At 42.3% G+C, this 14,023-nt stretch overlaps 1 protein-coding gene across 1 annotated transcript in view; it reads right to left on the bottom strand.

The window, feature by feature from the left end:
- LOC124805061 (carbonic anhydrase-related protein 10-like) overlaps positions 1 to 14,023 on the bottom strand; it is a 392,918-nt gene that overhangs the window by 222,075 nt on the left and 156,820 nt on the right. Inside the window, exon 3 of the mRNA XM_047265485.1 lies at positions 5,892 to 5,939. Coding sequence (XP_047121441.1) covers positions 5,892 to 5,939 — 48 coding nt within the window. The remainder of the gene's footprint in view (positions 1 to 5,891; positions 5,940 to 14,023) is intronic.

The following is a 14,023-nucleotide window of genomic DNA, read 5'->3' as shown; positions in this document are numbered from 1 at the left end:
GGGTTATTACAAATGACTGAAGCGATTTCACACCTCTACAATAACTTTATTATTTGAGATATTTTCACAATGCTTTGCACACACATACAAAAACTCAAAAAGTTTTTTAGGAATTCACAAATGTTCGATATGTGCCCCTTTAGTGATTCGGCAAAGCCGATAATCAAGTTCCTCCCACACTCGACGCAGCATGTCCCCATCAATGAGTTCGAAAGCATCGTTGATGCGAGCTCGCAGTTCTGGCACGTTTCTTGGTAGAGGAGGTTTAAACACTGAATCTTTCACATAACCCCACAGAAAGAAATCGCACGGGGTTAAGTCGGGAGAGCGTGGAGGCCATGATATGAATTGTTGATCATGATCTCCACCACGACCGATCCATCGGTTTTCCAATCTCCAGTTTAAGAAATGCTTCTGCTTTAGCCTTTTCCGTAAGATTTTCCAAACCGTCGGCTGTGGTACGTTTAGCTCCCTGCTTGCTTTATTCGTCGACTTCCGCGGGCTACGCGTGAAACTTGCCCGCACGCGTTCAACCGTTTCTTCGCTCACTGCAGGCCGACCCGTTGATTTCCCCTTACAGAGGCATCCAGAAGCTTTAAACTGCGCATACCATCGCCGAATGGAGTTAGCAGTTGGTGGATCTTTGGTGAACTTCGTCCTGAAGTGTCGTTGAACTGTTATGACTGACTGATGTGAGTGCATTTCAAGCACGACATACGCTTTCTCGGCTCCTGTCGCCATTTTGTCTCACTGCGCTCTCGAGCGCTCTGGCGGCAGAAACCTGAAGTGCGGCTTCAGCCGAACAAAACTTTATGAGTTTTTCTACATATCTGTAGTGTGTCGTGACCATATGTCAATGAATGGAGCTACAGTGAATTTATGAAATCGCTTCAATCATTTGTAATAGCCCTGTATGTCTCTACTAGTCGTCATTCAGCAGTCGGGTCTTGGCGCCAGTTTGTACACGATAAGTGACATTTGTTAATCCCCTGTACCACACGTCGATTCCTACATATGTTCTCGCATTTCACTACCATTTTCCAGCACTGCAACTTCTCCACGTACGACAGTCTCAGCCTGGAATTGCCACACCAAACATCCGACGCTAGCTAGTAAACCATTCGTATGGGTCACTGACCGTCCGAAAGCACCCCGTTTGGTTACGCGGCAAGCAATTTTAACTTCTAATAATTTCTATCTTGTGAATGACATGCTACGGTTTGTTTGCTAAGAACTCTTCAATGCAATAAAACAGTCGGTCCGAAATTCTGTAGGCTAATATTTAGTTTATTAGACCACAGTGCAGAACTGAATCGAATACCTTCTTTGTTGTGTTATCGTCACTCTCAGTAGTTATCTCATTACATTATTTCCTATTAATTGTTACTGGTTCAATACCTGCAAGGTAAACGTGTTACTGAACATTCTAAATTGAGGTGTGATTCGTGTCACTGGAAGACGGCTAGCCTAGGTGTGACAGAGCCTATGGTCTCACGACGCCGAAGGTGGCAGAGGAAGGCGATATCGACTGTACCGAAGGTGGGGGCTGTGTAACAGCTGGTGCAGTCGAACTTCCAACTAATGCTATTTATTTGAGCTATCGTTATTGAGAAGACTGATAAATACACTTTTCGCTATGAGATCAGAGATTTCAGCCATGGGTAGTGAACAATTCACGTAAACGTCAAAGCCAGAATCTACTGCAGAAACTAAATGCTGCTACTCTTACTATAAAATTTCCAATATATCTTGCAGTGAAAATGGAAGACTTGTTTATCCTGTACACTTTTACTCTATTATATCCTGTGCTATCGCTACAGAGAGCGAAAGGCTATTTACAATTTGTACAGAAACCAGATGGCAGTTATAAGAGTCGAGGGACATGAAAGGGAAGCAGTGGCTGGGAAGGGAGTGAGACAGGGTTGTAGCCTCTCCCCGATGTTATTCAATCTGTATATTGAGCAAGCAGTAAAGGAAAAAAAAAGAAAAATTCGGAGTAGGTATTAAAATTCATGGAGAAGAAGTAAAAACTTTGAGGTTCGCCGATGACATTGTGATTCTGTCAGAGACAGCAAAGGACTTGCAAGAGCAGTTGAACGGAATGGACAGTGTCTTGAAAGGAGGATATAAGATGAACATCAACAAAAGCAAAACGAGGATAATGGAATGTAGTCAAATTAAATCGGGTGATGCTGAGGGAATTAGATTAGGAAATGAGACACTTAAAGTAGCAAAGGAGTTTTGCTATTTAGGGAGTAAAATAACTGATGATGGTCGTAGTGGAGAGAATATAAAATGTAGACTGGCAATGGCAAGGAAATCGTTTCTGAAGAAGAGAAATTTGTTAACATCGAGTATAGATTTAAGTGTCAGGAAGTCGTTTCTGAAAGTATTTGTATGGAGCGTAGCCATGTATGGAAGTGAAACATGGACGATAACTAGTATGGACAAGAAGAGAATAGAAGCTTTTGAAATGTGGTGCTACAGAAGAACGCTGAAGATAAGGTGGCTAGATCACGTAACTAATGAGGAGGTATTGAATAGGATTGGGGAGAAGAGAAGTTTGTGGCACAACTTGACTAGAAGAAGGGATCGGTTGGTAGGACATGTTTTGAGGAATCAAGGGATCACAAATTTAGCATTGGAGGGCAGCGTGGAGGGTAAAAATCGTAGAGGGAGACCAAGAGATGAATACACTAAGCAGATTCAGAAGGATGTAGGTTGCAGTAGGTACTGGGAGATGAAGAAGCTTGCACAGGATAGAGTAGCATGGAGAGCTGCATCACACCAGTCTCAGGACTGAAGACCACAACAACAACAACAATCGTATTTTAGTTTTACTCTGTTCTATATGCTATGATATCTAAGTCTAGGCTAACTTTTCACATTCACGAACAGTATTGCTAGCTCAGAAGGACAATCAGAACGATCTGTGGTATATTTTGTTGAACTTAGTGCAAGTCGTTCTTCAAGTATCTCGGAATCCATCACTGTACATGTATATTCTCGTGGGATTTGTGTTTAAGAAAGTGGATTCATTCGAATGAAAAAACCTTATTTACTCCGTAAATATTAAACACAAAACCGAACTACACTTGGATAATATTCCTGTAACCACTGAACAGGAATCTGACACTATTCTGCAAGTTTATTTTTCAATAGCTTTCCAGTACAACTGAAAAAAAAAAGAGTGTCCAATAACAGATTGTCTAAGCTAAAATGCTTCACTGTGGAACGTTCCGTATATTCTCTACAGTAGTTTCGACCCTGCACTATTGCAATTTTTTATAATTTTCAAAGCCTCCTTATGTTATCTCAGTTTTTTAATCAGTTTTCTTAGAATTACGTATTTTTCGCTCTACGATAGAGCAGCTTTGGCTCACATGATCCAATAGCAGCTGATAAAGTGAAATTAATCGTTTCCGAACATATGAAGGTGATATTATAAGGGTCTTCTTCAGTAGACTACATGATTTTATCAAAAAGAACTGGTCGTTTTTTCTTCAGGTGATGTAACAACAACAACGCTGTACTATTGTACATATAATAATTTTTTCTTCTGATTTTCGATAAATTAGTGTAATCGATGTTCTGATTTCATTTCTTTTTTTTTTCATGTCATTGTGTTAAGAAAACTGTAAACAAATTCCGATGTGAATATTAATATTTATGTCAAATTTCAAGCAATGTTATAACAGAACTGAAATGTAAGAAACGTTGAAACTATTGTAAGATGTCGAAGTTGTAATTGTGCGTCTGGTCTATACGTAGGCAATGTATTAGGATATGTAGAATGCAAAACCTCTGGTGAATACCCTGTCTGTACGGGTGCGGTAAAAGGTGGATGGCAGGCGAGCGCGGGAAAATGCACACGGGCGCGGCACGGCATAACGGGCTCAGCAGTAGTAGTCGGAGTTGGGCATCGGTCTGAGAAACACGTTCTGGATCGAGGAGGCTCTCCTGGAAAACGGGATTTCGTTGAGCCTCGGATGTGCCGTTTCCGACGCCTATACAGCATGGCAATATTCCATAGGCACTAAACGTAAAAGTATGGCGACGCTAAGAAGAAGCAAACTGCCGATACATCAAGAGCCATTGCTGTGATTATATGTGTGCTCTGTGCCTCGCCATCTCGCCGCCTGCCGATCGCCGCATCGATACGAACAGGTTGAAACTTTTAGTACTGTATTCGTGTGGACCAGTGTTATTTTTGTTCCATACTGTTCAATAACAACTTAAATTTTACCAGAACTGTACTATCATTTAATTATCCTCACAACTAACCTAGGCAGGGTCCTTTCCACATGTTGTGCAATCCGAGTGTCCCGAAATGAAGATTTAAAATTTATGTTAATAATAATTACCTGCCAACCTATTTATGTTAGAATGATGTTTAAAGAACTTTGTTGTTAATGAATATATACGTAAATAAAATAGGTCTGACAAAGTTAGAAGATTATTTTGAATTTGAATTAGTAATGAAGTTTAATTATTTTGAGGCAGAAATAATGGTAGTTAATTGAGCAGGAAATGAGACAAAAATAGTAGTAACTCATATACTGGTAATCTTGAGTACTTAGTGATTGAAATTATCAAAATTTTCAATACAGTGATCATAATAGTTTCAGCCCCCCCCCCCTTTTCTTTTCTATTCATTTGTATTCTGAAGTGTACTGAACTGATTTGACCAGCAAAGTTAAAGTTAATATAAAACCAAAATTTATCAGTGTTTTACCTTTTTCAAAATTGACATTGTATGTGTGTTTCGAAAGTGCTATTTCTAGGGTAACCTATGCCCGATTTTAATCAGATCAATAGACAGTACGAAGTTCGTAGTAAACATTTTAGTGTTTTGTTGTGTATTTATGGCTTGTCCATGTTAGTACAGAAAGTGAAATTATTAGTTCAGTAGATTTTCTGGTTCTAAAATTTACCATATAATGCAGTGTTACTACGTGTTGTTATGCTTGAACGTCCATCCACTTGTACAGGGAAGAAACTCAGTTAATGCCTAATTAGGCTGGCGACCGTATTATTAACAACTTGGTCGCATCTGCTGTGTTGTTTCTTGTCCGTCCTAACGTGTAGTTGCACTTCAGACTTGCTTGACGTATCATTGTTGTTACTGAGTGGGTGTAAGTCTGATTTTGCCTCCATCCAGGTACACGCGGTCAACATATATACCAAAATCCTCTCTTATAAGGTGAAGCCCGTCAACTTACCATAGTACAGGCTTTAAAGAGTATCGTGCGCCCGAGCGTAGTGTTACAATGTACATGTTTAACTGCTTTGAAGGTAGTGTTTGGTTTACGTTTTCAGAGCACCGGCAGGTTTAAAGAAACCTACAGAGTCATGGGATCAAATTATCTCTAACTCATTCTGTAAAGACAGTTGTGTGTAATACAATCTTCAGTACAATCTCTTAACTGGAGAACGGTAAAAAAGAAACGTCCAAATAACAATCACTACTTTTCTTCATACTGATACTCACCAACGCTAGGTCTACTTCTGCACCTTTCCTATCCTTCTGGGACTGGTAGTGCCAGTGACGAATATTTCCCCCCTGTTTGGTTTCTACCGACCTACCAACTATACAGATATCGACTTCAACATAAAAAGAGTATGAAGCACTGCTGCTCGTCAGATAAGCTGTGTATACTAGGCGACAATGGGAAAAGTAGATTCCTGTCAATTGGGACTGCATTAAGTTCCAGTAATTTTATACCAACACTTCTAACCACAGAGAGATATATTAGTAGCTCTTGAGCACATTTAGAGACGTTTTTGTACAGAAACAAGTGGCAGCGACTGAAAGGGTTCGCAGCAATTGCTCCTGACCGTGTACTGGAACTGAATCTACTGAGTCTGAACAAAGACGGTGTCTGCCTTACCTGAAATACCATCGTATGTCCACCACTCTTCCCAGCTCTCCCGGAAGGCTGGAACAAAAAAGAACACACTTTAAGTCTCATTATACTGCTAATCAATTGAAGTAAAATTTAGTTACAAAAACAGTGGAGCACTTCCCGTGTAGGGTGAGCTGCTTTGTGGCTAGCGAAACGGTTGTAACCCATTCATGGAGTTATAAACTAATTCATTCACCACTCATTTATCTTCAACAGCTCTGCTAAAAACGTATTTATCTGCTCTATGAACTGAAATTGGTACGACGATTAAATGTTACTTAGCTCATTTTTTCCTGTCAAACCCAAAGGCACTCACTTTTGAGAAAAGTAGTAGAGACACAGGATATTCACCTGGGACAGGTTGTTACACATGTAGCATCTACAGGAAAATGTTTAAATTTCGTGTGCACAGATACAATCTCTTGAACTGCCGAGTTTCTTTTTCAAATATTTAAATTTCAGCTCATTGTAACAGTTCTGTTGACAACAATGCCACTTTTACTCATTAACGCAATGCTGCTTCTGGTAGACAATAGAGAAAAACTATGCGTCATCTGAAGACCAAAATACAGAGATGAAATGCTTTTGTGCGTTTTCTATACTTCTGAAAATACTGGTTACCTACTTTGATTTTAAAGAAGAAAAGCGTGCTTCTAGCTAGGTAATCAGCTGACTCTTTGAAAAACCCTGCAGTACAATCATATAGCTATTAGATGCAGTTTAAAAAAGGATTAAAATGAAATTGGCGAATACTCATATGAAAGCTTCCTAAAAGAATACGTTTCCATTTTTGTTATAGAGCCCACATTAATCATATTAACATGTCGGCCACTACGATGTTCCAGTTAGAGCAAGTAAAAATGTTACGTGAAACAGAAGTTTCTGACCTAAAACACGACGTGGGGGATTCTACCGGCATATTATTCCGCTACTAAGCTCGTTTTCCTCGTGATGAACTGCTGCCACAAAGTTCCACCAGCTCTTCTCTCATCTCCATATCTGGGACGCGGTCGCGCCAGTTGTGTCTGAGAAACTCATTTGCTCAGTATTAGCGTACTTTGAGAAATTTATGCGTCTATCGCATATTTGTCATGAAAGTCATATTCTGCAGTAATGTCCATAAATGGAGGAACAGAATCGATTTTTCACTCTACGGCGGAGTACGCGCTATGTTGAAACTTCTTCGAAGGTGATGAAACAGGATGCACTGTGAAAGATTTATTTTCGAGACAACGCTGTGGTTCTATTAGGTCTACCACTTTGCGACCGCCGTTTTTTCTCGAGGTTTCAAGCTTTCTTATGAAAAACTTCGAAAAAATTTAAGATCAAACTATTATTCATCGCTGTTCACTACTTTCAGAAGTCACTCGGGCAGCATACTACTTCTGCGGCGGAAGATCTGGGCGTCTACGACATCCATGAATCGACATATTTTTGGACTTGTTCTTATGACCGGAAATACTAGTCAACCAGGCTGTGCACTATCGATCGAAACGGGTTGCAGTCAAAAGATGCTTTTGTCTGGAGAATACGGAGGGTGGAGTACGATTTCCCATTTGAGTGTTTCGAAGTATGTTTTGACCGGTTTTGCACCATGGGGCGAGCACTGTTACGCTGGAAAACCACCTTTTCACGTTTACCGCTGCTTTTGATAGTGATCTCCTGTGATTGTTTCCGCCCGTGTTTGCAGCTTCTAAAACTTTCTGTCTTCCGCCGTCATGTCGGTCTGCGACGTCAAAGTCACCGTTCTTGAAGCACTGAAGCCATTCTGGGCACGTTCTTTCGCTAATAGGTACCTCGCCGTGGGTCGTATCCGGCATTTATGAGTCTTACCTGCAAATATCTTCATGTTAAAGCAGAAAATTAAGACTTGCCGCAAATTATGAGTTCTGGGCTCGATAGTTGACATATTCAATTGAGAATAACTTTATGATGGAATCAGAAATCGAGTAATACTTTGATGGGTACGCATATGCTTAAAACGCCTAAGCTTAATTGCTTGACGTATACAACCTACCACCTGTACCACCTCTTGCCACTGTTGCCTTCTACTGCAAAACGGAGGAAGCCAACTTGAAGACCTGACAGCTAAGCTCTTTCTTCCAGTCAAAGATTCGGGTTGGTGTTAATGTCCTTCAAACAATTCCAACTTGCCTGAAAGTATTGAGCAAGGAACAGTCACTAAGAAGAGGAATTGGTTAACGCGGTTTCACAAAAAATTTTCGGCAAAGAAGGCGCAGTGAATATTCCAAAATTTAAAACAAGAACAGCTGCCAACGTGAGTAATCTGGATGTAGATACAATCTCTGTGTAGTGAAGTAACGTAAGTCTCTTAATACAGACAAATCTTCTGGTGTAGACAGAACACTAAGCAGTTTCCTTTCATAGTATGTCGATGAAATGTCTACAGTTTAATCCATCATGTGCGACTGCTCGGAAGACAAAAGAGTACAAATTTGAGCAGACCACGAAGATACACAAGGAAATAAGTTATTCGTTGAATTATGGACCCATACCAATAACGCGGATTCGTAGAAGGATTTTGGAATCTACACTGTTCCAACACTACCAGATCGCTCGAGGAAACCATCCATTGACACACAACCAGCACGGATTCACAAAATATGGGTCTACTGAAACACAACTGGCTTTTTATTTACACGAGGTAGTGAGTGCTATCAACACAGAATATTAGCTTGATTTCATATTTCTAAGTTTCCAGCAGGCTTTTGACACCGTTCCTCACAAGTGGCTTCCAAACGATTTGCGTGCCTATGGATCGCTGTGTCATCTGTGCGACTTCTTTCGGGATTTCATGTCTCAAACGTCACAATTCGTAATAACTGACGAGAAGTCATCGAGTAAAACCAAAGTTATATCTACGGTTACACAAGAAAGTGTTATAGCGGCCTGCTGCTCTTAATCTGTATAAAAGATGTAGGACTTGATCTGAACAACTCTCTTCAATTGTTTGCAGGTCATGCTGTAGTTTACGGTTTAGTAAAATCATAAGAAGTTATAAAGGAATGAAAAAATGATCCTGACAGCCGGCTGCAGTGGACGAGCGGTTCTAGGCGCTTCAGTCGGCAGGAGACGAAATACTGGCGGAATTAAAGCTGTGAGGACGGGGAGTGAGTCGCGCTACCTCAGTTGGGGCAGCAATTGCCCGCGACAGGCAAAGGTTCCGAATTTGAGTCTCGGTCCGGCACGCAGTTTTAATCTGCCAGGAAGTTTTATGTCGACTGCACATTGTAAACACGAGGGGCGTTCAGAAAGTAAGCTCCGATCGGTCGCGAAATGGAAACGACTATGAAAATCCGATAAAGCTTTGCACAGATGTGTTGGGTAGTGTCTCTAGTATAACCCCAGTTAGCATCACGTCGCTCTTCTCATTTCTGAGCTCGCAGTGAGTGCGTAAAGATGTCTAGAAAATAGTGTCTGCCGCCAAGTACGAGGGCCTGGTGAGAAATTTCGCCTGAAGCTATGCAGCTAACATTACATAACTGTCGTGCTGTTTCTTCTTCAAGACAATTCTCAGCCGCATTCTGCAGGGGCAATGAAGATGCTCCTGCATCGTTTTCAAATGGAAATGCTAGATTACCCACAATACAGTCCGCAATTGTCTCCCCCTGAGTTTCATCTCTGGTCACATGAACCGCTGTCTTTGAAGACAACATTTTGACACAGACAACGAGGTGTAGGCCAGCGTGGAGAATTGGTGGAAAGCACTGGCGGCTGCCTTCTATGATGAGGCTATTGAAAAGTTGGTACAACGCTATGACAAAAGTCTAAGAACGGCGACTACGTAGAGAAGTAGCTGAAAGGTGTATCTAATTGTTAGAAGTAAAACATTTCTGATGTTCACTGTGGTTTCAATTTGGCAATCAATCGGAGCTTACTTTCTGAACAGGCCTCGTATACTGCCGGTCTTAGAGCTGTATATTTAAGTATTGCTTTATGATTAAATATTCTATATATCAGTAAGCTAGAAGCCTTCTTATACCCCCTCAGAGCAAGAATTGAAAGGGAAACGTTCACGCCTGGCGGTAACCACTTTGCTTACAATGGTACTGCATGTAAGTGGCACAACTAAAGGTGTCCGATGCGTACGTCGTTCATTTCGTCACGTATCGTATTTGTCGTGAACACGTAATGACGACTTCCTGTTTTTTTCATTTCCGCAAACGCCAGCTACGTAGCAGCGGCAGTGTCAAAACTGCATGGTTACGTTAAACGTGGCAGTTTCTGTTTGTAGCGCCGAGCGCCGATTACGTCTCCATTTCCCCTCACACGTCTCCACCCACTGCAAAGATCAGTGTTCACGTTTAGATTTTTGTTCATCATTTTCAGAACTGCTCTTGGGGACTGCCGATGTGAAGAAGTGGCACACTAGTTACGTTAAAATTGTTTCTAACGCCGTTGATGTGCTATTTATTCACATCGGAAATCTTATTATTCCATCCATACCGACACCCGCCAGTGCAATTCCGACTACTTCTTTGTGCCTCTGTAACACCTCTGTTTATTTATCCCGACCTGATCTGATCGAATAGCAGCCCAATATTTATTATTAATATGACCGTGTACCTAATGGGGCTGGTAATCGGAATTGACTGCTACGGAAGTTGTTACTTTCCAGTTCGTCCTGTTCAGTACTGTAATAATGAAATGTCTGGTAACAAGAAAAACACCAACACAGATTCACTAATTGCGAACCTATATTCTTCTCAAAAAACACAAAAAAGGAGACAGCCTGCCTTCGTCAAACATATCTAATTACGGCTAATCTCAGCACAGGCTTCTTCATTTTCCATTATCGTCACACGCTAATCCATCACTGCATCCAACACTGCAATCCAACATTGCAATCCAAGGTGATGCCGGAGCGGTAGACGCGAAACCAAATATCGCCCTAGAAATGTCAGTGACCACTTTCGTAATAATACTTCTTCACCTTCCTGGTATTATTCTAGTACAAAGGGGTCTAGCCACGGCGATGGCGACTCCCTTCTCCGTTAAAGCCTTACATTTCAACAACGACCTCCACACACCTCTACCCGCAACATGGCACACGCTCAACTCCACACTCGCTCTCGCAACACGACACAATCGATTGATCGCCCTATCGACCTGTGCCGAGTGCAAATTTATAGTAAGGACCTACGGACCCCTTACACCTCCTATACTTGCTTCACACAGTCAAAGGGGACCTCTGGACTTGATGAAACCTCAAAATGTAGTGAGACTCATTCACACAGTTACAGAAAAATTATGTTCTACAGTAATTTAAAAAGAACTATTTCAAATATTGACCGAAAACTTCCAAACAAAATATATAAAATAAAGATATCGGCAGTCGATGCTGCCATTTTGGTATCGACAGATCGGAAATGAAATTATACCCTATAAAAATTGATATTAGCTGAACGATTATCGATATATAGATGTATAGATGTTTTATCAACACACCTAGTCTGCACGATATGTGAAGTGCCTGTTACGATTCGTCGTAGTTCGCCACACGACCACGGTGGCGCGTCGAGTAGTCAAATGGTTCAAATGGCTCTGAGCACTATGGGACTTAACGTCTGAGGCCATCAGTCCCCTAGAACTACTTAAACCTAACTAACCTAAGGGCATCACACACACCCATGCCCGAGGCAGGATTCGAATCTGCGACCGTAGCGGCTGTGCGGTTCCAGACTGTAGCGCCTAGAACCGCTCGGTCATCCAGGCCGGCCGTCGAGTAGTCCCCTGTTTGATATGTGGGAGGAATACAGCGTTGCGAACGGAGTTTCCAATCAGAAGTTACGAAATACTGGCCTGTCTTACCCTCACTGCAAGGAGGTAGGGTCGCAGGAGGCATTGGATATTCAAGGTCCATTGAGTAGCATGTCGTAAATTACGATTGCGTACCCATTTCTATTCCTGCCATTACAGCGCCATCTGTGGTGAAACGAAGGAAATGCTGCAGACAAATCTATGTAGATTTTCCCATACAGCCATAATCTGCAATAAAAAGAAAATGGGGTTCCCATTGAAGATTTAAAATTAGCCCTCGCCACCCGCGCACGGAGAGGGGTGGCGGATCGAGTGTGGTATTGTTGAATGTTCTCCTCTGAGACAAACAAATTGGAATTACGAGGTACATTCAAGTTCTAAGGCCTCTGATTTTTTTCTCCGGACTGGAAAGAGATAGAAACATGCGCATTGTTTTAAAATGAGGCCGCGTTCATTGTAAATACGTCCCAGAGATGGCAGCACCGTATAGCAGATGGAATTTTACCGCCAGCGGCGAGAATGACAACTGTTTTAAATACTTAAAATGGCGACGTTTTCCTTTTTTGAACAGCGTGCAATCATTTGTTTTCTGAATTTGCGTGGTGTGAAACCAATTGAAATTCATTGACAGTTGAAGGAGACATGTGGTGATGGAGTTATGGATGTGTAGAAAGTGCGTTCGTGGGTGCGACAGTTTAATGAAGGCAGAACGTCGTGTGACAACAAACCGAAACAACCTTGGGCTCGCACAAGCCGGTCTGACGACATGATCGAGAAAGTGGAGAGAATTGTTTTCGGGGATCGCCGAATGACTGATGAACAGATCGCCTCCAGAGTTGGCATTTCTGTGGGTTCTGTGCACACAATCCTGCATGACGACCTGAAAATGCGAAAAGTGTCATCCAGGTGGGTGCCACGAATGGTGAAGGATGACCACATGGCTGCCTGTGTGGCATGTTGCCAAGCAATGTTGACGCGCAACGACAGCATGAATGGGACTTTCTTTTCGTCGGTTGTGACAATGGATGAGACGTGGATGCCATTTTTCAATCCAGAAATAAAGCGCCATCAGCTCAATGGAAGCACACAGATTCACCGCCACCAAAAAAATTTCGGGTAACCGCCAGTGCTGAAAAAATGATGGTGTCCATGTTCTGGGACAGCGAGGGCGTAATCCTTACCCATTGCGTTCCAAAGGGCACTACGGTAACAGGTGCGTCCTACGAAAAGTTTTGAAGAACAAATTCCTTCCTGCACTGAAACAAAAACGTCCGGGGAGGGCTGCGCGTGTGCGGTTTCACCGAGACAACGCACCCACACATCGAGCTAACGTTACGCAACGGTTTCTTCGTGATAACAACTTTGAAGTGTTTCCTCATGCTCCCTACTCACCTGACCTGGCTCCTAGTGACTTTTGGCTTTTTCCTAAAATAAAAGACGCTCTCCGTGGCCGCACATTCACCAGCCATGCTGCTATTGCCTCAGCGATTTTCCACTGGTCAAAACAGACTCCTAAAGAAGCCTTCGCCGCTGCCATGGAATCATGGCGTCAGCGTTGTGAAAAATGTGTACGTCTGCAGGGCTATTACGTCGAGAAGTAATGCCAGTTTCATCGATTTCAGGTGAGTAGTTAATTAGAAAAAAAATCGGAGGCCTTAGAACTTGAATGCACCTCGTATAATTTTATTTAATCCGGTATGTGGTTTACGTGACATTTCAATAAATTCACTTAAAATGAACACCCTGTATTTAAAACTGCCTCTTTGAGGTGATGCAACAATTTCTTATGATTAGGTATGAGCGACAGGAAGCGAACGAACAGTGGTTAAATCGATTGATGTTCTTGGAGATACAACATTCCAGGTCAATGCCCGAGTCTACCGCGTAATCGTATCATTAATGTTACCGAGAATTCTCATGGTCCATACGAGCTCGAATGGGGCGTTGCTCTGGATCGGAGTGACCAGTCCCCTTCAGCCCATTCTTTCTTGTAGAGGAGACTGTTCGAGCCGTCAGAAACACTGAAATGATCGATCAGTATGTGGTCCCTCAGTTCAGCAAGACACCATTATATATCTACAAGACGGCGCTCCATCGCATCGGCCTCTCGTAGTTCGGTAACTTTTCAACCAGATATTCTGTCATCGTTGTTGCGGCCATGGTGGACCTATCCCGAGGCCGCCTAATAGCCCCGACCAAACGCCTACAGATTTTTTTGTGTGGGTATACGTCAACAGCGTATGCACGAATACCATAGAATCTGGCCGACATACGGGGGCGGATTAGAGCGATATTTCACCAAACCACTCCAGAAATGCTGCACACCACATGGCGCA

Source organism: Schistocerca piceifrons, chromosome 7, assembly GCF_021461385.2.
Source record: "Schistocerca piceifrons isolate TAMUIC-IGC-003096 chromosome 7, iqSchPice1.1, whole genome shotgun sequence".
Lineage (NCBI taxonomy): Eukaryota > Metazoa > Arthropoda > Insecta > Orthoptera > Acrididae > Schistocerca > Schistocerca piceifrons.
Note: the sequence above shows the minus strand (reverse complement) of the source record. Positions and strands in the feature narration are given on the sequence as shown.